At 38.0% G+C, this 27993-nt stretch overlaps 1 protein-coding gene across 2 annotated transcripts; it reads left to right on the top strand.

Annotated features, from left to right (window-relative positions):
- LOC134538836 (cyclin-A1) lies at positions 1 to 27676 on the top strand. 2 transcript variants are annotated; one of them, XM_063380365.1, is made up of 6 exons: positions 1 to 410; positions 4428 to 4811; positions 7797 to 8020; positions 10419 to 10623; positions 14156 to 14403; positions 26563 to 27676. In XM_063380365.1, the coding sequence occupies exons 1-6, from the start codon at positions 276 to 278 to the stop codon at positions 26612 to 26614; spliced, it is 1248 nt and encodes a 415-aa protein (XP_063236435.1). In that variant the 5' UTR covers positions 1 to 275; the 3' UTR covers positions 26615 to 27676. The 2 variants fall into 2 exon arrangements, with proteins under 2 accessions (XP_063236435.1, XP_063236436.1); XM_063380366.1 differs by having other exon boundaries at positions 68 to 410; positions 4434 to 4811.
- The last annotated feature ends 317 nt before the right edge of the window (positions 27677 to 27993 follow it).

Genomic DNA, 27993 nt, shown 5'->3' on the forward strand with positions numbered 1-27993 from the left:
ATGTGGTTACGGTCTTTCGATTGGCTGATTTGTGATTTTTTTTTATTTTAGGGGGTGGGCATGTAACGTATTTTGAAGTTCGAACGTTTGTGTAGTCGGTTTGTCTATGAACCGGGTGAAGGAATTGTAATTTTTAAATAAAAATGTATATACACAGTTGACTGGAGTTTTACCTTTTAAATTCTTTGATTTCTTTTAAACTGTGTATTACAACGCTTTGAATTTTTAAGTAAGCAGTTACTGTGTTATAATCAGTTTAAAGTCAGAGTGTAGAAATGGCCTCTTTCGCAATTCACGAAGATCAAGAAAATAATGTAAATCCTAAGGAAAAGCGTGCTCCTTTACACAAAAGATCAGTTTTGGGAGTGCTGAATGTTAATAAAGTGTATCAGAATCTAAGCGAAAAAGAAGTAAGTATATTATGTACTAGGTAGTTCGTTATGAGTGTGTTGGGCTGATGGTTTTGAATTGTAGATTTTTACGGTTTTGTTTGATCGCAAGCTGTAGAATTGAGTGTAATTTTGAATTTTAAAGCATATATATTTTTTAAGGTAACATTAATTATAATGCGTTTCGTCATGTCAATTCATTTGTTTACTCTTTTCTGTTGAGACGCCTCAGCGTTGTCACTGCAAGGTTTTATGTTTTGATAGCTATTTAATAATCTGGTTACTGAATTTAGTGCTGTATAACATTTAATTTCAAAATTTTCATTTCGTTTATTTGGACAGCTCTTATTAAAACTGTGACATCTCTGATAAAAATTTGGTATAGCCGTTAGCCATGGTCTCGTTAATGCTGCAGAAGCTGTAATAGTTGTTTTGAGCATTAAAGAATTTACTTTTTTTCACTATGAAATGGGCCATGAAAAGTAGTGAAACCGTGGTAAAAGTAGTTCAATAAAGTCATGTAAAACAAATTAGGGTGTCAAACCGTCTTTGCCCCGGCCGCAACGCACTGACATCAAAATCCCTGTCTATTGAAAATAGTTTCATATAATATGCAACATTTGTAAGGATATCTGGAGTACTACTGGATCAAGTTGAAGTACCAGGTGCACATATTGGTGCTGTTAACAGAATTATGGCTTTTTCTCTTAAAAAACAAGTCACTAAGTTATCAAATAAAAACAAACTGCTACATTCATAATTTGTTGCGACGGGCTGAATTACAGATACAAAAGCAATTAAAACACCGCTATTAAACACCCATGGTAGATCCACCAGCCTGACAGGATGTCCACATTCTGGAAAGTCAAGGAAGTTAGAGTTGGTTAGGCATTTTATTTGGAATCCTGGAAATTCCATAATGATAATATGAGGGGAAAATGTAGTGCTCTGGTCTGCCATTTCCAGAACTGAAAGCATTTTAGTCCCAGATGTTTTTTGTGCAGTGTCACATGTATGCCAAGTTGTGTTTTGGGGAAAGAAAGTGGAGAGAGTGCTAGGGCAACTTTGGGAAACGTGGAGGCTGGATTTTCGTAATTTCAAGAAAATTTTTTAATCTATGTAAATTATTTAAAGCAATTAGTGTGGGACTTTTGAAAATTTTGTCAGTGGAAGTCAGGAAAATTTTATTGTCGAAATGTGTGGGCACCCTTAATTAAGCAGTATTACCCAAATCATGTCTAAACTGCACAAAAATTCATGCCCTTAAAAACACTTACTTGGTAGGTGTGTATCGTAGGATCTTTTTTTTTTTCTATTTAATACTACCATGATGATTGAAACAATTACTATTCACATGGTTGGCACATAATATTTTGCCACCATTTCCTGTTGTGTAAACATGATGCTACTGAAAATGAACACAATCGTGCAATAGAAACTCTTCCAGTATTTGCTGGTAATGATTATTGGATGGGTGGATGGGGATCCAGGCCATCTGGAATACGAGTTCAGAGTCTTGCCTTGCTTTACCTCACCCCTTAACTACTTAATATACTTTTTCTGGGCATCATCCACATTTTGTAGGCATTTCTTGTCCTTTTTTTTACGTGTAAAACAATTTAGCTTTTAGTAGCTATGGCATTTGGTAGGAAAATTTTGTGAAAATGGAATGGAAGTCGGTGAACGGAAATTTGTCACAGTTAGTAAACTGTGATTTGGGTATTGTATGTTTATCATGGGTGTAGAAAGGAAAGCTAGTTAGTGTCTTTGGGTAGCACCTATCATAATAAGGCTCAAGTTATCGGGGTTTGGGGGGGGGGGGGGGGCTGGTGGATGCTGGTAGACAGGTTGAAAAAAGGGGTGCATAGAGGGAGGAAGGATCATGGGTGGAAGATTCAGAGAGAGTGGAGAAGAACGGAAAGAGGAAGGCAAGTATTCGTGGTGAGGTCAGGGCGGAAGTGGAATAGGATTGAGGGAAAAATACTGGATGTGAGAAGAGGAAAGGACTTTAGGAAAAGGCTTCAGAAATTGGGTGAGTAAAGGGGGACTCCTTGCCAACGGGCGGAAACTGAATCGCAAGTGTATCAATCAGTCATTAAGTACCTAAGTCATTCTTTTCAAAATTAAAAGCCATGAAGGAATTAACTGTAGATGAAATTTGACAAAAGTGGCTTTTTTTGTTGTTGGAAATATGACAAATGTAGTATTTTTGACTGCATGGTATTTTAACTACTAGTAGTTTTTAAATCCCCACTATTCTAAAAAAAAACTGGATAGTAGGGAGGACAATAAAATTAAGGAAAAATAGGTGTTAAAAATATTTACCAAATAAGAAAATATGTTCGTCAAAATTTTAAATATATTTATTTTTTAGTCATTTTAATAATTTTCAAACACTATTAACTGTTTTATAGTTTTCCATCTTGTGGGTTAGCCTTACCAGAGACTGCATCACCTGATGCAAAATATGAATACTTGGGAAAGAATCAACCATGATCAGGAGTAGTTCTGGAAAACGTGGAGAACTAATGTCAGGAAAAATGAAATAAGATTTCAAGCTGGGGTATTTCGAAGTGTGTCCTAAGTATTGCACCACTCCACTATGTTATACTTGTTTTTAATACACTAAACCATACAATTTTTCTTGACTTCAAGCTTTACAACTAGCCTTAGGGTTTGTAAAAAAATTCATTGGGGAAAAAAACTTATATTTTGTGAGAATTGAATCATTTTAATAATTTTACTGTAGATTATTTTAATAGGCTTTTTAACAGTTTGTCCAAATTAAAAAACCTTTCACTTAAGTTGTTATAATCTGGAAAAACCTAATCACCGTATAAACCCAGCCACAGTGCAAACATTCTGGCTATAAAAATATTTTAAATTTTTAGAGTACTTTCAATATGATTTACCTAGCCTAACCATTTCTTCACTTATGCAATGAATTAAATATTATAATGATACTGTATATATTTTTTTAATGTTATCAATTTTCACATAGATTATGACCTACTTTTTCTAAAAAAACCTATCATTTATAGAAAAAATCTCATAATGGACAAAAATTAAAATAATACAAACCACACAAAATGCACAAAAGGAAAAAAAAAAAAATATATTATCATACTTCGTGCACACATTGAAATTTTTGGGAGGGACGGATTTATATAATTTTTGCATCAAGGCTTTTCCGTAAATAAAAAGTATGAAACTCCAGAAATACTTTTTTTGAACACTAAAGATGTTCCTCTATTTACCCTGAAAACAGGGTTTCTAAATTCAGGCAGGTTTCTGAGAAATCACTTTTTTTTTTAGGTTACATTACAAACCCCGTGCATTAACTTGGCTGCCGCCGTTATTTGCTTTTTCCGTGTGAGCCAGTGTACGTATGTTTTGGAAAACTTGGGGTCAAATATTGAGAATTGTTTTGCTTCCATTACTCCGGACTTGTTGAGCAAAGCGTGGGAAGAATTGGACTCGAGGATGGACATGTGTCATATATAACTAAAGGAGCACATATTGGACATTTTGTGAGAGAAAAAACTATGTTAGTTTGCTTTCAATTTGATGAATGATTTGTTGTAAATGGTCTTAATTAAACTGTTATAATAAAAAGTTTAAACTGGGGTATATTATTTGATGGACATCCTTTTTAATAAGTGTACAAAGTCGTGCAAGAATTTGTAAAGAAACGTCTGCAAAAATTGCAGTCAAATAAAAAAATAAAAATAAAAAAGGTGAACGCGTAGTAATCCATCACTTTGAAGCGAAGCCTTAATTTCAGGGAGTGTAGGATCTCCTGAAAATCGACATGTTTCGTTATCACCTACAAATACCACTGCCGACATAGTGTACAGTAGTAAAGCTTTAAGGTAAAAGTTTTGTGAAATAAAAAGTAAGAACCAATATAATTAAATAAAGCTTTGAAATGAAAAAATGTAAATGCGGAAATGTAAAAATTACGACGACTTAGAAAAACTCTTTAAAATAAATACACACGCCTAAAAAAAAAAGTGACGCCGGGACTGTGTTGCTAAGCCGCAGCTGAAGCAGGAGCCGGCCGGGAACAGCCATGCGACGAAGCCGGAGCCGGGGCGGCCGAAGCAGAAGGGGGTGGCGGCCGCGGCGGTCACGCGGGGGGCGGACAAGCCCTCGTTCACGATCTACGAGGAGCCGGCGGCGGCGGACGACGCCCGGTCCGGCGGCAAGGAGAACGAGCTGCCGGACGACGTCATCTCGCTGCACAAGCCCCGGGGCCACGCCCCGTCGCCCATGGCGCTGGACCGGTCCCGGGAGGAGTCCCCCATGCTGGTGGACTGCTGCCGCGTCCGGCCCCAGCCGGAGCCCCGCAGCTTCCAGCTGCACCTGCTCGAGGTCTCGGAGTACAAGGAGGACGTGCACGCCTTCATGAGGCAGGCCGAGGTGAGCTTCGTGGTCGCTACTTCGGGAAAAGTCTGGAATTTGGGAAAGGGTCAGTAGGTTCCGAAATCGCCCAGGTCGCTTGACTCGAGCCAGAGGAATATTTTCCTCGACTTGATGTAAGCTTCTGGACATACGCCATTGTTGTGCTAAGGAATGGCGTATGTCCAAAAGCTTACATCAAGTCATGCACTCCCATTGCACAAATCTTTCAAAGATAATAATATTTTCCTTGTAACACATAGGCTAGTTCTCAAACATTAAGATCTTGTTTGTTTTCTTCTTAAATATGATTTTTCGTAAAAGTATGGTCTTGGTTTTGGCCTTCAGTGCATTTTAAAACAAGCTGCTATATAACGGATGATATTAAAGTAGTTGTCACCACATTTGCCTTAATTTTTTTTTTAAATTTAAAAAAAAAAAATGAAACCGTGAAATCACCAGTTTTTTAAATTTCTGCACTACAGTTAAAAACGTGTCCATATTGGCCTCCAGACTGGGAACGTCAGCAAATTTGCAACTTTCAGTGAAACTGAATTAACCTGCAAATTTTTTTAAGGCTATCGGGAAATTATCTTTTTTTGTGTTGCATCCGGCGCTTTGAATACAGCAAAACTGCATCACTTTTGCTGTGTTGCATCCGGCGCATTGAATACAGCAAAACTGCATCACTTTTGCCACAGAAGAAATCAAACGAAAGGGCACTTATAATACATGAAGATTATGTTCTGTTAAGTTATGCCCAAATTGTTATTCTAGGAACTACAGCACAAGTCCACTTTACTACGGAAGACTAATAACCAGTTGCACTTTTTAGTGTGCATGTTGTCCCTTAATGTACACACTTTGGGTAAAGACAGGGCTGCAGTATGAACTGTTATCATGCTTTCTGGAGCCTTGATTCTTGCCTAAAATGGTCAAAGCAGAAGTATATTTTTATTAATATTTTAGGTTATTTAAGTTTCGCCATATGTTTGTAGGCTTAATGAGGAAATGTGCTACAGATTAATTTTAAAAAATATCTCGTAAGATTTCTTTGAAAGAATTAGGGGGAAGAAATCTGGAATTTAATATTTCCAGAAGATTGGCCATATTTCATACATTACAGTTAGAGTTCCTCGTAAACTGCTTAATAAATCTTTTTGTATCCTAATTCATATTTAAGTTGAAATTTAGAATAGAAAATCTTGATTGGAATGCAACTACACATGTTTTATCTTATAATTGTTGTACTCGAATAATAATCACACTTATTTTAGAACATATAAAAAATTGGGGGCAAAAATTCTCGCATAAAAATTGCATGATGTTTTTTGTCCTGCTACTATTAGGTTCTAAGTGCTTTGTGTGGGTACATGATATGCGAAATCACAGGACAAAGTATTGTGCTACAATAATAGGTTTTCATGTTGCTGTCAGGCAGTGTTGTAGTTCTAATGGGAAAGTAGGCCTACACTAATTACAATTTTAGTAAAATTAGTTTAAGTTGTACCTGCACGATAGGATTTCCCATTCAGTACGGTCAAATGTTTTGGTACCGCCATTTTCTCCATACGATGAACTTCCCCCCTTTTCCTCATAGAATAATTTAGGTATTTTAAAGTTGAAATCCATTATTCGTTAGTGATATTACAGCTTACTTATTTAACAGAAATACAAAGTTGTCCGATATGTATATTTTCTTTTAGAGATGTTTTCACGTTTTAAACCTTTAATTTTTATTGCAGCATTCATTGCATTATCATGTTTGGTTATGTTGATGCCCGTATAGAGTGCGCGCACTTGTCCAATATTTATATTGATAACTCGATGATTACATGCAACGAGCGCGTAGGTCTTGTGCAAGTAAACTACATTTGATAGCCCACACTCTTTCGTGACTAGTGTGTACTACGACGATACTAATGGGAACACTTCGTTAGTTGCGGCTCATATTTTACGTTTTTTATATTTTAAATTTGTTTAACAAAATCTGGTTTTTGGTGCATGACTTATTGATTTAAATTGTTTGGCGAGCTTTTGCATACTCTTGCTTTTCAATCAAAAGTACTTCCAAATGAGACTTGTTTTTTTTTTTTTCACGCTTTTCTCTCACAAAAGTCTTAACCCCTACTTTTCTAACTTGAATTTTTGCATAAAATGTGCGACGATCACGGGATGAAACACCGTAGTTTCCTGCCAAGGACTGGGTGGGCAGGTTCGTAGGAGCTGGCTGCCCTACCGGGAGGACAGACTCGATATTCGGGCCACCGGGTGGGCGTGGAGTATTGATGGCGGTAGAGACGGGAGAACCCCGAGAAAACACCAGCCCACAGCGGAGAGCGAGTGGTCTGACCCCACGCGGGGATGAGTTAGTACTTTCGAGTACTTTTATAAGTTTTTTTAGTGGTCAAGTACAGATCTAGTACTTTTTTTCTTTAATACAATATTATTACAGTAACTCCAATCTGTTTTATTATTAAGCGTAATTATTTTTAAATACTATGGAATGTATTTGTGTGTGTGGTGTGTGCATGGGCCTCTCTGGCGGGGGGGGGGGGGATGTGGGGGACATGTCCCCTCAAAAAATTCCTTGTGGAGGGAACACGATAGCACTCGAGGGTAATTTTTTTCCCCCTTCATTTCATTCTAAACAATCCTTCAATCAACATTACATTATCATCATTACATTGTTTCTATTATTATTACATTACTTAACAATACATTCTATTTGTATATTTTTACTTCTCTTCGCCAAATATATTATTTACATCCCATGTCGTCCCCCCCCCCCCCCCCCTACCCTAAATTTACTTACCAGAGAGGCCCATGGTGTGTGATATATTTAAGTTAGAGCATTGCGATGTCATAATTAACTTCCTAAATTGTTAGAACTAAAACAAATTATAATTTAGTACTTTTTTTTTTTTTTTCATATCTGGTACTTTTTTTCTCGCCTAAGTTGGCACGAAATATTTTTTTTTCCCCTCGTGGCCACCCTGAGAGCAGAAGCGGCACCGGCCCAAGCCCGGCTACATGCGCAAGCAGCCCGACATCACGTACTCGATGCGGGCCATCCTGGTCGACTGGCTGGTCGAGGTGGCGGAGGAGTACCGGCTGCAGGCGGAGACGCTCCACCTGGCAGTGTCGTACGTCGACCGCTTCCTCAGCTACATGTCGGTGATGCGCGCCAAGCTGCAGCTGGTGGGCACCGCCGCCATGTTCGTGGCCGCGTGAGTGAACCTGGCGGTGCCGGCGGCCCGCGTTCTTTCTGGAAATGAGACCGCGTGTATTTACGGGGGAAATTTTTTTCCTTATTTCCATCACCAACGTACATTTCCATCATTTAAAACCCTTTGTTTTGTAGTGGTATTTCTATGATACCCCTTTGAAAAAAATGTTACTATTCGGAGTGTTTCAGTGGTATTGCCAAAATACCTCGCGTGAGTAAGCCTTGTGCTGCTATCTGGCGATCTTAACAAGAACAAAGCAACATTGGCAGCTTTAATTTTGTTTGCCCATAAAAACATATTCAATTAATGTCTGCTAAAAGTTAGACAATAGATTCTAATTTATTTTTAATATATTTCTGTGTGCCTCAAAGGGTTAAGATAGGTTGATATATGTTTTGCAATAATTTATTTTCTGCAGTTTGGTAGGTACTGTTTAAACAAAAAAAATTTTTTTTTGTTCATAACAGGTGGTTGAGGGTAGCGTTGGCCCTACTCGACTCTCAATGTTGAGTGATTAAATTGCAAATAAATATTAAATGTAAACTGTTTAGTTAATATGTGCCCAAAATATATACAATTGGTCCACCTGACATGTATAAAGGAAGATGGTAGCGAGTTCACCTTTTGCACTCTTTATGCTATCAACAACTTATCACAGAGGATCTTAAATTTGTGCCATTGAAAAAACACTTCACACAGGAAAAATCAGCCAAATTCAGGCACATCTCAACCAACTTACAAGTCTTTCTCCCATGCTTATGAAATTCACATGCCCATCACTGTCTCTTTTTTTACTTCCTTGTCATGAGATGTTACATCCCGCATTCACATCACCATAGTAAATACTGCAAAAGAAATACGTGAAAGCACATAAAAACTTTAAATGTGTAAGCAAAATTAGGTGAAAATAATTTTAGGCAACTTTATCACAGTAAAGTAAACTATCAGAAATATTAATAAAACATTAAATAAATGTAAACTATGTTCGGGATGTTTATAAAATCTAAATGAAATGCACAAATCCAAATGATAAACATCTTTTATTTATATATACTATAAAACCTAAACATAAACAGTTTCCGTTTATAACATAACTTGTCAATAAAGTAATTTACAAAGTGGGGAGGGTGTAACAACACATGAATTCATTTATTCAGCTGCAGCTAAAACATGCCACAGCATTTTCTGTGCTGGTTGCTCATCTGCACTGTTGAGAATTAATGTACGGAATAAGCAAAGCTGTCTGCTACAATAAAAGTATTAAATTAAATGAATTAATAACATAAGTTTCAGAAACATAGATAGAAGTTACTTTACAGTGGGTGAGTTAAAATGATACTTTTTTGTTTTAAATACCTATTCTAGACATGCATACCGATAGTTACTCAAGTTCTCAAATATTTTGCAAATTGAAAAATTCTCAATTTTATTTAAAGTTTACAGATTTTTCACAGCTTTTTTGAAAATTGAAAAAGATTGTATTGTAAAAGTTCTGAAAATTCTGGCAGGCGTCTTCTAAACAGGTGGTTGAAATTGCCTGCCACATCAGCTCGAGCGGCCTTTAAGTAGTTTTTTTTTTTGACGTGACAACGTCTAATAAATCGATGAACGCCGGCTGCACGCACAAAAAAGTGTTCCAATACGCACATTGTCCCGTTTCGCTGTATCCCGTTACGCTCATTTTATATTGCTCTTTGCTAACCTGAACCTCCTAGCATTGCGACCGAGTATGTGGCGTAATTCGGTTTTCATGCATTTCATTGTAACATTTTCATTGCTCTTTGCTGACCGGTTCCTCCTAGCATTGCTGCAGAGTCCGTGGCGCAAATATATTATTTTTGACTGCATCTTGGTGTTGGGTAAGCCATTTTCCTTCACATCATCCTTGAAACACTCCCATTCGTTTCCTACTTTTCCTATCATCGTCCTATCCTTAACAGAATAACACAGATTGGAAGAAGTTAAATAGCAAACATGTATGAAAGTTATAGTTGAAATAATCTCTTCGTTAAAGTAATAAACAAATTTGAATTAATGAGTGCAAATAAAAGAAAATTTATCAATTAAACTGTAGATTTCATTTCACTCCTTCTTTGTATCCATACAGAATAGTGATAATTCAATAAAAATGATTCAATGATTTTATTCATAAAAGTATGCAATCATGTCATCAATGTTTTGTTATGACGACGTCACGTTAAACTATCGTCCGTAAACGACTTTACAGAAAACCAATTTTTTTTTTTTTTTTTTTTAAATTTTTGACAAGTGTATGAAAGCATTTTTAAAATTTCTGCAATTTTTTTAAATCCAGGAATTGTAAATGAATCGAGGCGGCGCTGGTAGAAGGTGTCGCAGTGAAACAGCTGAGAACGTGTGTTTTGTTTGGACCTCGCAGGAAATACGAGGAGATCTACCCCCCGGACGTGAACGAGTTTGTGTACATAACGGACGACACGTACACCAAGAGCCAGGTGCTGCGCATGGAGCACCTGATCCTGAAGGTGCTGGCCTTCGACATGTCCGTCCCCACCACGTACGCCTTCCTCACCATCTACTGCTCCTTCGTGGAGCTGCCGGAGACCGTCGTCAACCTGGCGCTGGTGAGGCGGAGCGCGACGCTCGCCGTCTGCCCTTCTTCCCGTGCCATTGCCAGGCACCAGGGGCGAGCCAGGGGGGGGGGGGGGGGCAGGAGTGGGGGGTTTATCTTTAATTAATTTCTTATTCATCACTCAGACAAATTTCATATTAAAATTAATAAAATTTTAACCATTACAATATTTAAATTTAAGTACCGAAAACTACTGAAATAGCACTATTTTACACCTTGAAATCCAAATTTTCCCGGGGGAGGACACCCGGACCCCCCTTCTTTAATTCGGGGGGGGGGGGGGGGGGGCACATGCTTCTTAACGCTCCCCCCCCCATACACAAATCCTGGCTATGCCACTGCCAGACACAAGTGTCCCTAGTCGTCTTTCTTACTGCTTGCCAGTTGGGAGTGGATTGGCTGTGTTGCCAGCTACCACCGCTTGCGTTATAACAAAATCTGAATACGCAAGTTCAATTAAAAATTATTGATTAAAGGAAAATGGATACTTTAATTAGAGATGGGCCCAGAATCGATAAACTCGAGCTGATGAGAGTATTCTTACCTTGACTGAGACTCGGAAGTCGAGTTGTTTGTACTAAATTAGACTGTACTCAAAGAGTTTATGGTTTCCCACAGAAAATTTTTATCAAAAGCAAGATCAAAAATAATGAAATGTGATGCCATATTGGAATAAAAGGCCCTAGAACAATAAAGATTTGTAACAAAACAAAATTCTGAAAGACTACTGTTGTATTGTCATCCTTGTTTGGGGTTAATAACTCAAAAACCACTTTACCATACCAAGAGGGCTACAAACCCATTAAAATATTAAATACATTAATATTTTTAATGTATCAGATATTTCTGCAAAAACACCACTGATAATGATACTAATGTTACCAAAATTAGCTCTATGAGCTTTATTTAAACAAACTTGATGATAATTGGAGTCTTTCGTTAGCAGATAGCGATATATTCCAATTTACCTGTTACTAAATATGTACATATTGTGAAATAAATATTTTAACAAAATACAAAATGGCAAAAAGGTAGTAAATACATTACATTTCTCAATAAATTTTTTTGTGAACACGTTCAATTTGTTGTATCATGGTGTCATCATTCTGGAAAGTCAGGGAAGGTGAATTGGTCAGGAAAAGTTGGAGAAATTTACTTTAAAACCTGAAAAATTCATGGTAATTCCTAAGTGATGGTAATTTGAGGGGGAAATGCCATGCTTGGTATGCCATCACCCAGACTTTGTAAACATTTTTTTTCCAGATGGTGTTTTAGTACATATTCATGTACTGTAAAAAGGCAAATGCAATGTTCTTTTTTAACTAGTAAAGCTATAGGAATGGTAATAGCTGGATTATCTTTATTTCTGTCAGAAGATTGCAAAATAAGTAGTCTTTTAAAAACATTAAAAAAAAAAATTGTAATTTTGGTTTTGGAAAAGTCAGGGATTTTTATTTACTGGTGATGAATTATCCAAAAATTGATTACAAATGTTGAATGAAATGTCAAATTATTCATGAATTTCAAATTATTCACGGTTTTCAAATATATTTTGTATACTTGCAAATGCATGATTGGGAAGTACTATTTAAACAACAATTTTTTTCCTATCAGTTGGTAGAGGTTAGCCTAAGTCCTATCCAACTATCAAATTTTAAGTGAGCCATTAAGGGGTAAAGAAGGTCAAAAGGTAGCTTTTATTTCTTTTGTTTGTATAAAATAATTTGATAAAATTGGTGTGTTTCAAAGTATAATCTGTTGGAAAATTTTCCCAGATATGCTATTTTGGAAAACTTAACATCTCCAAATGTTGTTACTTAAGTTTATTGGCAACAGTGGAATAGTAGTTTTTCATTTGTTATAACCTCGCTGTCAACCAACATGTTAAACCACTGTTGACTTATTTAAACCACAATGGTTTAAAACATTGTTTTATATAAAGAAAACAACAATTATTTAATAGAATATCTTAATTTTTTTAATAAAAGGTCTAATTCCACTCTAATAACATAAGTTTGATCATTGTTTCTTGTGATTTACAGTAACAAAAAATTATATTTTAATCAAGATCTTACCATTTAAATTATCTGAATAAGTTGTGAATTACACATAGTTAAATACTCCTCCAAAAATTAAAAATATTAAATAGTTAATTCCTATCATGTGGGATATCCCCAATTGTACCGTAAATCCCCATAGTGTTTCTATGGAGAATCCTCTTCCTGAAAGGAAATAGTACATACCTCTTCTGTGGTTAAGTCCCAGTCAGATGTGCAGATTTTATGGACTTCAGTTCTTTGATGTTAGTATAACTTTACAGGTTCGATACGAGTGGCAGAAAGCGGGATGTTGTATTACTTTCATTTGAATGTTGTGAGACCAAAATAACTCTTGTTTTTTTTTTTAAAGAAATTAACGTGTTAAAACTAAACTCACACTTCACACATCTTGACACCTCTGTTCACCTCCGTTGGATACGGACTGTGCACTTAACCAATCTGCTATGAAGACATGACAAAAAAAAAAAAAAAGAAACTAAGAATTTAATGTTGTTAATTTTAATTTTCCTAAGTACTTTTTAAGTTTAGATTATTTCTTGTGACCATTTGAGTTCAAAGTGTGTTTCAAGATGGTTTCGCTATTATAAAGTTTCGTTTTGGCACACCAGTACACTTGTTACCTCTTCTAATGTTCATTAAATTGGATATATACGAGTTGACGGCACCAGACGTGGGTCCACCGTCTCTGCGTCGTTGCTGAAGTTGATCACAACTGCAGCTGTGTACATTCATTTGTTTGCTGTTTTGTTGTTTTGTTACCTAGCACGTGTTTACTTCGGGTGACGTGCCGGAGATTCCAAGAAATTTTTTTGTCTTTTGTTCTTGTATGATGAACTTTCACGTGTTTGTCCTCGGTCAAGTTGTCGCACGTTATCATTATCGCAGTTGCTCACAGACTTTAGAACTGTAAACGTTGCGAGTAAACGAAAATCTCGGTGTACTGGCGGAAAAAGTTTTATTGATACGCTCAGTAGAGGTGGAAGAAAAGATCAGTGATGTTGGTAGACGCTTTGGATTTAGCCGCCCTACCGTGTCTATAATATGGAAAAACGAAAGAAAAAAAAATAAACCATACGCTATGAGTAGGGACTAGAAAATGTCGCGGTTTCGATGACCTTCAGGATAGACTACACAGTCCTCAGTATACTCGGGGAAAATAACGCCTGTTCATTGGCTGCTGACTTGTGAGTCGTCTCAACTAGTTTGCTTGTGATACAGATACTTCTTTGGTTGAGCATTTCCCATTGGCCCAGAGTCGTCCAGATGAACAGTGGACCAATAACAAAAGCAGCTTTAAGGTATATGTATTTGAATTTTAGCGTATCACGAAATGAATCCGCGAATTCTTCCGGTCTCTAGCAATGAGGGTTGTTACTTGCATGTGTACTGTGTTGGTAAGTGCGCGGGATCGCTGGGCGCGACACCGACGTGGGTTGAGGCGGTTGCGGTTGCGTGGTGTCGCAGTACCTGTGCGAGCTGTCGCTGCTGGAGGCGGACCCCTACCTGGAGTACCTGCCTTCGGAGAAGGCGGCGGCGGCCGTCGCGGTGGCCCGCCACCAGCAGGGGCTGGAGGCATGGAGCGCCGAGCTCGAGCGGGTGACCGGCTACAGCCTGCAGCAGCTGCGGCGGTGCATCGCCAGCCTCGGCAAGACGCACGCCGGCGCGGGCGCGCTGCCCCAGCAGGCCGTGCAGGACAAGTACAAGGCCCAGAAGTGAGTCTTGCCACCGCCTGCTTGACCCCTGTTGCTCTCACTGGCCTGTCTCGTCCTGTTGGGTACGATGGACCTGCATACTGGCCTGTCTCGTCCCGTTAGGTAAGATGAACCTGAATTCTACCTTCTCATTCTGTTGGGTACGATGATGAACCTGAGACTGGCTTCTCGTCCTGTTGGGTACGGTGAACCTGAATACTGGCTTCTCGTCCTGTTGGGTACGGTGAACCTGAATACTGGCTTGTTTCGTCCTGTTGGGTACGGTGAACCTGATTACTGGCTTCTCGTCCCGTTAGGTACGATGAACCTGAATACTGGCTTCTCGTCCTGTTGGGTACGGTGAACCTGAATACTGGCTTCTCGTCCTGTTGGGTACGGTGAACCTGAATACTGGCTTCTCGTCCCGTTAGGTACGATGAACCTGAATACTGGCTTCTCGTCCTGTTGGGTACGGTGAACCTGAATACTGGCTTCTCGTCCCGTTAGGTACGATGAACCTGAATACTGGCTTCTCGTCCTGTTGGGTACGGTGAACCTGAATACTGGCTTCTCGTCCTGTTGGGTACGGTGAACCTGAATACTGGCTTGTTTCGTCCTGTTCGGTACGGTGAACCTGATTACTGGCTTCTCGTCCCGTTAGGTACGATGAACCTGAATACTGGCTTGTCTCGTCCTGTTAAGTACGATGAACCTGAATACTGGCCTGTCTCGTCCTGTTGGGTTTGATGAACCTGAATACTGGCTTCTCGTCCCGTCAGGTAGGATGAAACTGAATACTGGCTTCTCGTCCTGTTAGGTACGATGAACCTGAATACTGGCCTGTCTCGTCTTGTTATGTACGATGAACCTGAATACTGGCCTGTCTCGTCCTGTTAGGTACGATGAACCAGAATACTGGCTTCTCGTCCCGTTAGGTACGATGAACCTGAGTACTGGCTTGTCTCGTCCTGTTAAGTACGATGAACCTGAATACTGGCCTGTCTCGTCCTGTTGGGTTTGATGAACCTGAATACTGGCTTCTCGTCCCGTCAGGTAGGATGAAACTGAATACTGGCTTCTCGTTCTGTTATGTATGTTGAACCTGAGTACTGGCTTTTCGTCCTGTTAGGTACGATGAACCTGAGTACTGGCTTCACGTCCTGTTAGGTACGATGAACCTGAGTAGTGGCTTCTCGTCCTGTTAAGTACGATGAACCTGAATACTGGCTTCTCAACCTGTTAAGTATGATGAACCTGAATACTGGCTTCTCATCCTGTTAGGTATGATGAACCTGAATACTGGCTTCTCGTCCTGTTAAATATGATGAACCTGAATACTGGCTTCTCGTCCTGTTAAATATGATGAACCTGAATACTGGTATGTCTCGTACTGTTAAGTATGATGAACCTTAATACTGGCTTCTCTTCTTGTTAGGTATGATGAACCTGAATACTGGCTTCTCGTCCTGTTAGGTATGATGAACCTGAATACTGGCTTCTCGTCCTGTTAAATATGATGAACCTGAATACTGGTATGTCTCGTACTGTTAAGTATGATGAACCTTAATACTGGCTTCTCGTCCTGTTGGGTACGGTGAACCTGAATACTGGCTTCTCGTCCTGTTGGGTACGGTGAACCTGAATACTGGCTTGTTTCGTCCTGTTCGGTACGGTGAACCTGATTACTGGCTTCTCGTCCCGTTAGGTACGATGAACCTGAATACTGGCTTGTCTCGTCCTGTTAAGTACGATGAACCTGAATACTGGCCTGTCTCGTCCTGTTGGGTTTGATGAACCTGAATACTGGCTTCTCGTCCCGTCAGGTAGGATGAAACTGAATACTGGCTTCTCGTCCTGTTAGGTACGATGAACCTGAATACTGGCCTGTCTCGTCTTGTTATGTACGATGAACCTGAATACTGGCCTGTCTCGTCCTGTTAGGTACGATGAACCAGAATACTGGCTTCTCGTCCCGTTAGGTACGATGAACCTGAGTACTGGCTTGTCTCGTCCTGTTAAGTACGATGAACCTGAATACTGGCCTGTCTCGTCCTGTTGGGTTTGATGAACCTGAATACTGGCTTCTCGTCCCGTCAGGTAGGATGAAACTGAATACTGGCTTCTCGTTCTGTTATGTATGTTGAACCTGAGTACTGGCTTTTCGTCCTGTTAGGTACGATGAACCTGAGTACTGGCTTCACGTCCTGTTAGGTACGATGAACCTGAGTAGTGGCTTCTCGTCCTGTTAAGTACGATGAACCTGAATACTGGCTTCTCAACCTGTTAAGTATGATGAACCTGAATACTGGCTTCTCATCCTGTTAGGTATGATGAACCTGAATACTGGCTTCTCGTCCTGTTAAATATGATGAACCTGAATACTGGCTTCTCGTCCTGTTAAATATGATGAACCTGAATACTGGTATGTCTCGTACTGTTAAGTATGATGAACCTTAATACTGGCTTCTCTTCCTGTTAGGTATGATGAACCTGAATACTGGCTTCTCGTCCTGTTAGGTATGATGAACCTGAATACTGGCTTCTCGTCCTGTTAAATATGATGAACCTGAATACTGGTATGTCTCGTACTGTTAAGTATGATGAACCTTAATACTGGCTTCTCTTCCTGTTAGGTATGAGAAACCTGAATACTGGCTTCTCGTCCTGTTAAGTATGATGAACCTGAATACTGGCTTCTCGTCCTGTTAGGTATGATGAACCTGAATACTGGCTTCTCGTCCTGTTAAATATGATGAACCTGAATACTGGTATGTCTCGTACTGTTAAGTATGATGAACCTTAATACTGGCTTCTCTTCCTGTTAAGTATGATGAACCTGACTGTCCAGTCGAGGCGATCGCTCGGTTTGAGTTTTGGAGTCTCGATTAATCTCTAGTATCACAGTTGAAATTACACTATTTTGTTGAAGTACTAAGAAACATCCTAGAACTTTTTGCCAAGATGTTCGGGTAAGGTAGCCAATAAGCACTGCCTTGTTGGCATACAACTGTAACCTAACTCACGGGGGGCCGTGTTGCATCACGTGTCCAAACCGAGTTCCAGTAAGGAACCAAATCAGCAGCCGTTTTAATAAACCTCCGCCTTGCTAAAAACTGGTTCCAATGCATTCTACTGGATGTTTCGCATCCACTGATAAAAATTGTTATGGAAAAAATCCTAGAGATAGCAGCACCATCGCATGTAAATGGAACAGTTTAAATTCACAAAGTCGACATTGCAGTAGGCTCCAATACTGAGGTAATAGGATTATAATCTGTTACCCTTGCTGTGCACTTTACCAATCTGCCATGAAGACATGACAAAAACACAAAAGAAACTGAGAATTTAATGGTGTTATTTTAATTTTCCTAACTACTTTTTAAGTTTAGATTATTTCTTATGACCATTTGTGTTCAAAGTGTATTCCAGGATAGTTTTGCTATTATAAAGTTTTATTTGTCACACCAATACACTTATCTCTTCTCATGTTCATTAAATTGAATGTATACGAATTAATGGCACCAGACATGGGTCGATCTTTGCAATCGATAGATCACGGACAGGACACCAAAATTCATTCACTAAAAACTTTGAATATACAGTACACTCCCTATTTAACGCGGTTGTCGGGGGACATAACTTTTACCCGCGTTGTTGCATAACCGCGATGTTTCGATGTGACCAGGGTCAAAAGGCATAAAACACTGCCTGTGTTCTAATAGGTGGGCAAGCACGCACAGTATAGACGGCCCGTCTTTGTGCGGACTTTGCATCCGCAGTTTTCACTAAACGCGGGTGAAAAAATTAAAATACAGTGAAACCTCTTTAATACAAACCTGAAGGGACCTAAAATTTTGCAGTTTGTATTAACGAGGTTTGTATTAACAGGTGCATATGCTCACATTAATAATAATCGAAAAAATCAAGTAATAATTTTTTACTCGAAAATTAGTCAAATAGAGAATTAAAGAGGCTTGAAAAATTCATTAATTTTTTCCTCCACTTTTTTAGTTGCATAAATGTCCTTTACTGCACTGCAAAGTTTGTCGAAGGAAGACAAGACATCAGTGACTACATCACTAGCAGCCAGAACATTTTCCAAGACAATTAATGCTGAAGTGGACTTCACTCTAAGAATTTTTAAAAAATATTTCAACCTCAAAATTAGTGTCAGAAATATATCAGTTACTTGTCATTAAAGTTAAATCAGTTGAAAAATAAATAAAAGTGGAAGTATTTTACTTAATTCAATTTACACTTGCAAAAAAAGCATACGCACAATAAATCTACATGGAAATTAAAGTCTTTATCAATATCCTTAAGTCTGGTTTACTCATGTCATCAAATGTAGAGCTGTACTGAAGAAGCCGATTTTGCCAATATTTAGTTGAATCGGCATTTCTGCCAACTTCCGATACACTTGTTAATTTTTGGCCGATATTACAGTAGAACCCGTTTATAGTGAACCCACCTATAATGAATTCCCGTTTATTGTGAATTTCCGTCTCAGTCCCGGCAAAATGATGTGAGGTTATGTATTAATTTATTGGATATAGCGCACAACTTTTGTCAATGTTGATACGTTTTCCCGTGTACCACGAACAAATTTTGCCGACATAATACACATTTATCTCAAATATTTTCATATAATTACAAGTTTTTTCACAAAGCGTCTATTCTGGATCACATTGAAGTTTTTCTCCGCAATACGCTACTCGATTGTCCACTGTTCATATTATAAACAAGTCATATTCGAGTGGCCTCGGTAGGCTACGTGTAGCCAAAAATGGTGAAAATAAAAAATAGTTTTCCCTGCATAATTAAAGAATGGACGAACGCGTGTACATTTAATATGTTATCAAAATTATACATAAATTACCACCACACAAATACGTATGTACATTATAGCAGCAAATTCAATATTTTTACGTCTCATCTTTAACGTTCACGTTTCTGACATTTTGATCGAATAAGGTTCGTAAGACTACCTCTAGATAGAACTCTGTGGACTAAATTTTTCCATAGAAAGTGAGAAAATTTCGTTCCAGCTTTAGCAACTGCGATACTAAATGATACGTAGTGATCTTTGATGTGCCAGACTCGTTATTTTTCGTTTATTTACTTTTGACGGTAAAAAGAATTTTCATGTTATTAAGCTGCAAATGTGCTTCAATAAGAAATACGTACATAAAAATGGGCGAAAAACGCGGTAAAAAACGTAAGGCATTATCTGTGCGAGATAACTGGACATTATTGAAAAGATTGACTCCAACCCCACTGTCCCGCACGTGTTAATAGCAAAGGAACTGGGAATTGCAACATCCACATTAAGTACAATATTAAACAAGCTGAACAATCTTCTTTCTCAAGCTGCGAAAACGTCACAGAGTATTAAATGCCTGAAAAAAGGATAATACCCGATGTCCAAGAACCATTAGGTAATAGAAAGTTTGTACATGTATAGTTCATTAAAAATAATATCTGCATTTGCTCATAAAACTGTTGCTTTGAGTATTTCCATTCGTTCTTTTCTTGGCTTAGGCCTATGTGTAGTTAAGATTTTGCTTTTGAGTATGTATTGCCAATATAAATGTTTTCCCAGATATAAAGTTTCCCCTCTATAGTGAACATATAAACTACTCCCTTCAGATTCGTTATAACAGGGTTCTACTGTATTGAAAAACGAGAGAGACTGCCATAACCTAAAAATCCACGATTATCCTTTTCGCTTTTCGTAGTAGTACTGCATTTTTTCAGATCGCATTATTTCTTCGCAACATGTGCCAAACGTACATATAAAAATTAAAATCCTATTTTTCAATAATGTTCTTTATTTTTAATATGTCATAAATAAATACATTACCGTCACTGTAAATATACATCTCTGTTGTTACGGTAACTAGTGCAAATGTGGTAGCTATCGTGCTTCTGTAGTAATTATGGTATCGACAAAGAATCTTTAGTTCTTTTTATGGTAATTATCTTAGGATAACAATTGGGTTTGTACTGTAGTTATGGTATATCATCCAATTTCTTCGTAAGTTGTTGTTCATTTGTCTTTTCTTCATATTTACGTGCTCCATTACTTGGCTGCAGATTTAAGTTGATTTTTACTACTGTATACTATCGTTACTGTTTTTTGACGGTTTCTTTCTAAGAAATTGTTATTTCTGCAAAATCTTTATGGTTAAACGATCATCTATTATAATTTATAGTGACTGGACCACATATTTTGTATGATCAATGCGGACAAAACGATAATTCGAACATCGGTACAAGCAGACTTTTTTAACCTTAGTTGTATGGCAATTTTGCCGGGACCGTAGAAAGTATACGATAAACACGGACAATCGATACATGTGAGTTCGATAGATGGAGGTTTGACTGTATTTGTTTTATGAAGTCTGTTAATTAAAAAAGATAGTATGTTACCGAATAAATATGAGACTGTATTTACCCACATTTGGGTCGCATATTTAATGCCAATTTTCCGTGTAAAAAAAATGTACTGCGACTCATATGCAAATTTTGGGTTAAAAGACACACACACGCTGTGTAGTTGCAAACATATTAATCACTTAAGTTATATTCAATTAAAATGGGTTGTTATGGCTAATAATTTTATAATTTCATTTTCCAGGTCAATTTCATTCTTAAAACATGAAATTTTTGTGTTATTGAATTGTATTGTTTTATAAGTTCTGTTTAATCATAAAGTTTAGAGTACTGTGTTTTATTGCATAATCATTACACATTTTATACTAAAAAGGTTTAAAAAGTAGAGGTGTGACATTTATGTGAAAAAAAAAATACATTTTGTTTGAGGTAAAGTTATTCATAAAAACAAAACTTATTCATGAAAAGTTTATTTAAATAATTTAAAAAATACAGCATAAAAAACATGCCAAACAATTTAAATTAATAAGTCATGCAACAAAAATTTTTTTGTTCAGCTTTAGATAGAAAAATGAAAATCGTGAATTGAACGTGAGCCAAAACAAACGCATAACTATTGTCATAGTCCACACTAACCACAAAAGAGTGCGGGCTATCAATATTGATATTAGACTATAAGTGCACGCACTCTATACGGGCATTTATGTAACCCAATATGAATGATGCCAACTAGCAATGGCTATTTTTTTTTATGCAAGTGGTACATAACGGCAATGAAGAACATAAATGTCTTTAAAAGAAATTTAACAGACAACCTCATATTTCTTTTAATTAAATAAGCGGTCCGGTAATACAAATGAATAATATAATTAGACTTTAAACTACATTGTTTTGTAACGTGCCGCTGTGCTCAAAATGAAAGTTCGTCTAAAGAACAAATATAGATTGGCCGTGGAAGCGCCAGGCAGAAACAGTACTAAACACATTACCCATAGGGGCACAGCGCACGCACAAAAAAATTTATGATTAACCTCCTTAAAACTTGGTAAGGTTATGTGGATCACGATCAAGGATAAGAAAATAATAAGATCTGGTTTGGTTTACATTGGCATTTACTTAATGATTTTGTTGCTGTTATTTCTACTTTACAAACCTTATTCCACTGAAGATAACCCATGGCATTACAGCCGAAACAAAATACCAAGAAAATTGTTGACCTTATTTGCTATACTTAATACATTAAATCTTGTTAAACAATAAACCAAATGGGAGGCCCCGGGGCGAGATATTATAATAAGTAACCATGGTTATATTTGACTGAATTTAAGGTCATTTGGTTTCTTAACTTTACAGGCCATTGAATATTGAGCGTGCAGGCTCTTCATAAGACAAATTATAAAAAAAATTACATTTACTCGTTAAATGAATAAAAGTGTCCTGAAACTGGTTGTTCAGAATTATAAATTATTTTAGGGTTTTTTCCACTCAGGGAAAAATATGTTGAAAGCTGGAACTCTTGAGAAATTCTCCGATTGCAGGAGGCGATGAATTTCGGTGAACTAACTCATGAACTGCATGGGAGTTGAATTTGGAGCGGAATCTCTCATCCTAGTTCTTGATCCCCGCCTGCAACCAGTATTCCCATCAAATTAGGTTGGTTAACAGGCGGCTGATGTTGGGCGAAGTTAAGCCCACGAGAACCGGAAAAGAAAAGGTGTGTGTGTGGCGACAAAAAAACTTACCTAAGCTGCGGGGTGGAGTAGATCAGGTCGGTCCCTGGAGATGGCCAGGTGATGCGCGACGCGGAAGATTGCTGTCGCCATGAAGAATAATAAGTAAAGACAAAAAAACTATTTCAAAAAATAAACTATTTCGGACAGCAAAAAAATTAAAAATTGAGTGCTAAGGCACATGGCCTTGTCGATAACCAACTACATGCTTTAGAGAAAGCCGTTCACGACTTTTCAGAAGCGCGTTGTCTCGGGCTGCGAAGAGAGATCCGCCCTTACCGCGTGCTGCCTGCCGAATCGTCAAAAATGGCGCCGGCTCGCCTAATTAAAGCTGTCTTTGGTCGCCTGTCCAGGGGAGGGGCTTCGGAAAACCCGAAGGGAACCCGAATGGTTCCGAAAGAAAAAAAAGGGCTCCGGCGACCTATCGACTGAGTGTGAGATCGACTGTTTCTCCTGGTGGGGATAGGGTGGTCAGTAGTGCGCTCTCGCTCTCAGCTGGTTCGTCCTTTCGCCGCTAGATGGCGTGGGCATGCAGATCGGAGTCTCGCAGAGACCATCGCGGCACTTGGTGGCCGCCATTTTGCACGAGGGGGGGATTTTGGCCTTGAGGTTGGTCATTGCCGCGGCTGGCCGATGACCGCTGTGGACCAGGACGGGGTGGGGGGTATGTCCGGTGAATGACCTGCCCTGGGAGACTTCGCCGGCCAGGCGTCGGGACGTGCGGCGGAGCTTGAAAAAAGGACACCAAAACGTATTAGAGACCGCAAACTTCAGCACACCTCCGAGAAGGGGTGAAGGCGACCATGGGAAGCTTAGGGCGGCTACTTTCGTCACGCGTAGCGCTAAACTCGTGACGAGACGCGACGGCCAGTGGATACCGTTGCTGATGATAGCCCTGTAGTCGGCTAGACCCAGCAAATTTGGTGGGAAACGGCGGTGAGAGCACTATACTGCTCAACAAGCTAACCTGCCGGTACACTCGACCGAACAAGTTTGGATGGGGGCGAAAGCAGCGGGCGAAGGAGGAAAATTGAAGTTATAAAAAAAAATTAAAATTTTGTAAAACTAAGAAAATAAAAAAAATCGTGCCTAAAGTAGCACTGATTCGGCACAGTTTTAATACTGTAAAAAAAGTTTATTGGAAACATCTTTCATGGACAAAAATAATGTATATCTTATTGGAAAAATAGCGGGACAAACTTTTGAACATATTGGATGGGAAATCGTATTGTGCAGGTACATCTTAAATGAGTATTGTAATTACTGTATTTTCACATTTAACTACCAAACTGCCAGACAGATACTTGAAAACCAATTTCTGTTGCACGGTGCTTTATCCTGTAATGTTTATTACCTACACAAAGTGCTCTGAATCTAACAGCAGGACCAAAAACATCATGTGAAGTTTGTGTGAGAATTATTTTCTCCAAATTTTGATGCCCAAAAATTATGATGCGACTATTATGCGTGTGCGACAATTATGCGTGTGCGACAATTATGCGAAAAACTCTATTATTTGACAAATACTACATTAGGGCCGCTATTCCAAGACACAAAAATAAGGATTTAGGTATTGGAATATGCTACCCCTGTACCCTAGCTGTATTCCTAATGCACAATGCCAAATTACCGTTCCCAAACCCTTACATAGGACAAGGCCAGTTCCTTATTTTTAGCTTTGAATATATATATATATACTCTGTATAGAATTTGCGAGTGGATAGGATATACTCTACGTTTTTCAGGAGCGTATGATGAGCAGCTTGGGAACTTCACCGCTGCAATGCGCTGCCGTAACGCCCTGTATCGTCTTAGTTGTTATTTACACGTTAGAGCGCAGCACTGTCGCCCGCTGTCATTCCCCGCACCCCCCACCCATCATTTACTGCAGCTCAAGGTCGTTCAACGGGAGGGGGAAGGGGTGTTTGAAGAGTCCGACACTTGTCCGCTAGGGACCACCACAAGTCGATGCCCTAGAGATGGTGGCGATTGTGGCGGTGAATTAACCAACTAACTCAAAACCGTATTAGAAATTTTAACCTGGGCTGGCGACTTCTATACAGTATACACAGTCAAACCTCTATCTATCGAATTTGCATGTATCGATTGTCCGTGTTTATCGTATACTTTCTACGGTCCCGGCAAAATTGCCATACAACTAAGGTTAAAAAAGTCCGCTTGTACCGATGTTCGAATTATCGTTTTGTCCACATTGATCGTACAAAATATGTGGTCCCATCACTATAAATTATAATAGATGTTCGTTTAACCATAAATATATTTTGCAGAAATAACCATTTCTTAGACAGAAACCGTCATAAAAACAGTAACGATTGTATACAGAAGTAGTAAAAATCACCTTAAATCTGCAGCCAAGTAATGGAGCACGTAAACATGAAGAAAATACAAATGAACAACAACTTATGAAGAAATATGGATGATGTACCATAACTACAGTACAAACCCAATTGTTATCTTATGATAATTACCATAAAAAGAACTAAAGATTCTTTGTAGATACCATAATACTACTACAGAAGCACGATAGCTAACACATTTGCACTATAGTTACCGTAACAACCGAGATGTATATTTACCGTGATGGTAATGTATTTATTTATGACATTAAAATTAAAGAACATTATTGAAAAAAAAACATGTTAAATTTTTATATGTACGGTTGGCACATGTTGCAAAGAAATAATGCGATCTGAAAGAATGCAGTACTACTACGAAAAGTGAAAAGGGTACTCGTGGATTTTTAGGTTATGGCAGTCTCTCTCGTTTTTTTAGTAATATCGGCCGAAAATTAACAAGTGTATCGGAAGTCGGCAGAAATGCCAATTCAACAAAATATTGGCAAAATCGGCTTCTTCAGTACAGCTCTACATTTGATGACATGAGTAAATATATTTCAGACATCAGGATATTGAAAAAAGACTTTAATTTCCATGTAGGTTTATTGTGTGTATGTTTTTTTTTGCAAGTGTAAATTGAATTAAGTTAAATGCTTCCATTTTTATTTTTTTCTCAACTAATTAAACTTTAATGACAAGTAACTGATATATTTCTGACAGATTTTGAAAAAATTATTTCAACCTCAAAATTAAAGAGTGAAGTCCACATCTATTGAATGCCCGCATTTACTGAATTTTTTTGTTGGTCCCCTGAAAAACGATAGATAGAGGTTTGACTGTACAGTATAAAGTCTTTATAACGTCACTCGATTTAACGACAAACTTCTTAAAACGTCGAAATTGCTTGACTTTTGGTTTACCTTGTTTTCTATACAATAATGCACTCTATATAGCGTCACACTCTCTATTTAACGACAACAATACGGCATTATAAATCATTAAGCAGTACTTTCTAAGTTGCCGAAGTTGATAAGAAATGCAGATGTGTACATTTTTTTTTGTTGTATTATCTAGCGCGTGTTTACTTCGACTGACGTATTGGAGATTCCAAGAAATTGTCTTTTGTTTTTGTATGATGAACTTGCACCTGTTTACCTCGGTTACTAGACTTTTGTCAAGTTGTTACACGTTATCATTATCGCAGTTGCTTACAGACTTTCGAACTGCAAACATTGCGAGTAAACGAAAATCTTGGTGTATTGACGAAAAAATTTTATTAATACGCTCAAGAGGCGGGAGAAAAGATCGGTGATGTCGGAAGACGCTTTGGATTTAGCCGCTCTACCGTGTCTACAATATGAAAAAACAAAGAAGAAAATAACAGACTATACGCAATAAGTGTTGTTATTTGTATGAATATTAATGTTTGTGTGTAAAATGTGTACTGTATTAGTAAATACATATTATTATAGAATAGTTAAATGATCTACTAGTAATTTCTCTCCATTTAACGACCACTCTCTATCACGCCGAAAAATACTCAGTCCGTTAAGTGTCGTTATGTCGAGTTTACACTGTAATACAATAATAAAAACTAATACAGTGAGTTCCTGTTTTGACAAAAGAAATTGGCCTGAAAATGAAACCATAAAACCTCGACCCTAGCGGTGACTCGTGTGTGTGTTTGCGTGTCGCAGGTGGCAGTGCGTGTCTCTTCTGAAGCCACGGACGCCCGCGCTCCTGCAGTGAGGTCTCTCGCGCAGCTACTTCCACCGCCGTCGCGGCAACTCCATGAACTGATTGTCGTCGCTCGTCCACCTGACTTGTGCTGATTTTTTTTTTTTTTCCATCCACCAAGGACATGTTGTTTTTATATTGCTTTTTTTATATCGTTTATTTTTTCCCCCTGATGGTTTACCAGCTTGCTCCTGTCTCGTCTGCACTGATCAGTAGTATTTATTTTAAATCATGGTTACCTGACACCTGCAATTTCATTGTTGCAGCATGCGTCCCCCTTGCAGTGAGATTTTTATATGTCTATTTTTTTTTTCTGCGTTGTTTTAAAAAAGAATTTGTAAGTTTGTTTGTGTTTTGCATGATCATGCACGGAGTTCTCGGTTTTGAAATTTTGTGTCTCATATTACCGAGCTAACTTTGAATTGTGAAACATATTTTTTCGACTTGTCGTTGTGTTTGGAATGTTGCTCGCATTCCTCTTTAAAAAATTATATATGTATATTTTTTTGTGAAATAATGACTTACAGATGTTTCGATAAGTCCTGTAAGTTGCTGGTGTTGTAAATTTTAAGTGAAGTGTCATGGGGCCTTAACAGACACTGTAACATTGAACATTGTAAAAAATCATGTGCAGTCATTTACTTTTTGGTATTTGATGCTAGTGATTGATAGGAAGTAAGTATTTTTAGTGAGTAATTTTGTATCACGAAACTGTTTAATATTTAAATTAATTTTAGTTGTACAATGAACCATAATGGTTGATAATATAAAATGTTTTAATATTTGTTTAGTTCACCAGTTGGTCTGAAAATTCTAAAATGTGCGATGTTCATGATTTCTGCCTTTTCAAACTTGGCTGTAATTAGTTCATTAACTATGCTACATTTTAATATTTGTTGTGCCATGTACGAACACAGTTCAATCTTGGGTATGTATTTTAATTGCATTTTGTGATTTTTTAAAAATTTTTGTAAATATTTTTTTTTGTTTAATTTCTACTATTTTAGTTTTGTATAAAGAATGTTTATGTGAATACTGTCAGTATGTAACGAAATAAACCAATTTGTTTGATAATAATGTTGTTGCAGTTGTAGTTGAAATATGTACATTACTAAGGGCATGCAGAACCAATTTGAGCTGGTTGGGATAAGGAAAAGTGCTTCAGTAAAATTATGGGCGGAAAAGAAAATCTCAGCAGGAAACTGAATGGGATCAAGAACATTTGAGACAAATGACAGAAATTTCCACGATTTTTTACAAAGGGCAATTTTATTATGTAAGCCATAATCTTGGATAGGCTCAAGAAATTTTCAATAACTGCGTTAAAAAACTGTGTCCATTCAATTTTGTGACTGAAAGTTCTTATTGGCAAAAAGGTTTGGAAATTGGAT

The sequence above is a fragment of the Bacillus rossius genome, chromosome 14, assembly GCF_032445375.1.
Source record: "Bacillus rossius redtenbacheri isolate Brsri chromosome 14, Brsri_v3, whole genome shotgun sequence".
In the NCBI taxonomy this organism is placed as follows: domain Eukaryota; kingdom Metazoa; phylum Arthropoda; class Insecta; order Phasmatodea; family Bacillidae; genus Bacillus; species Bacillus rossius.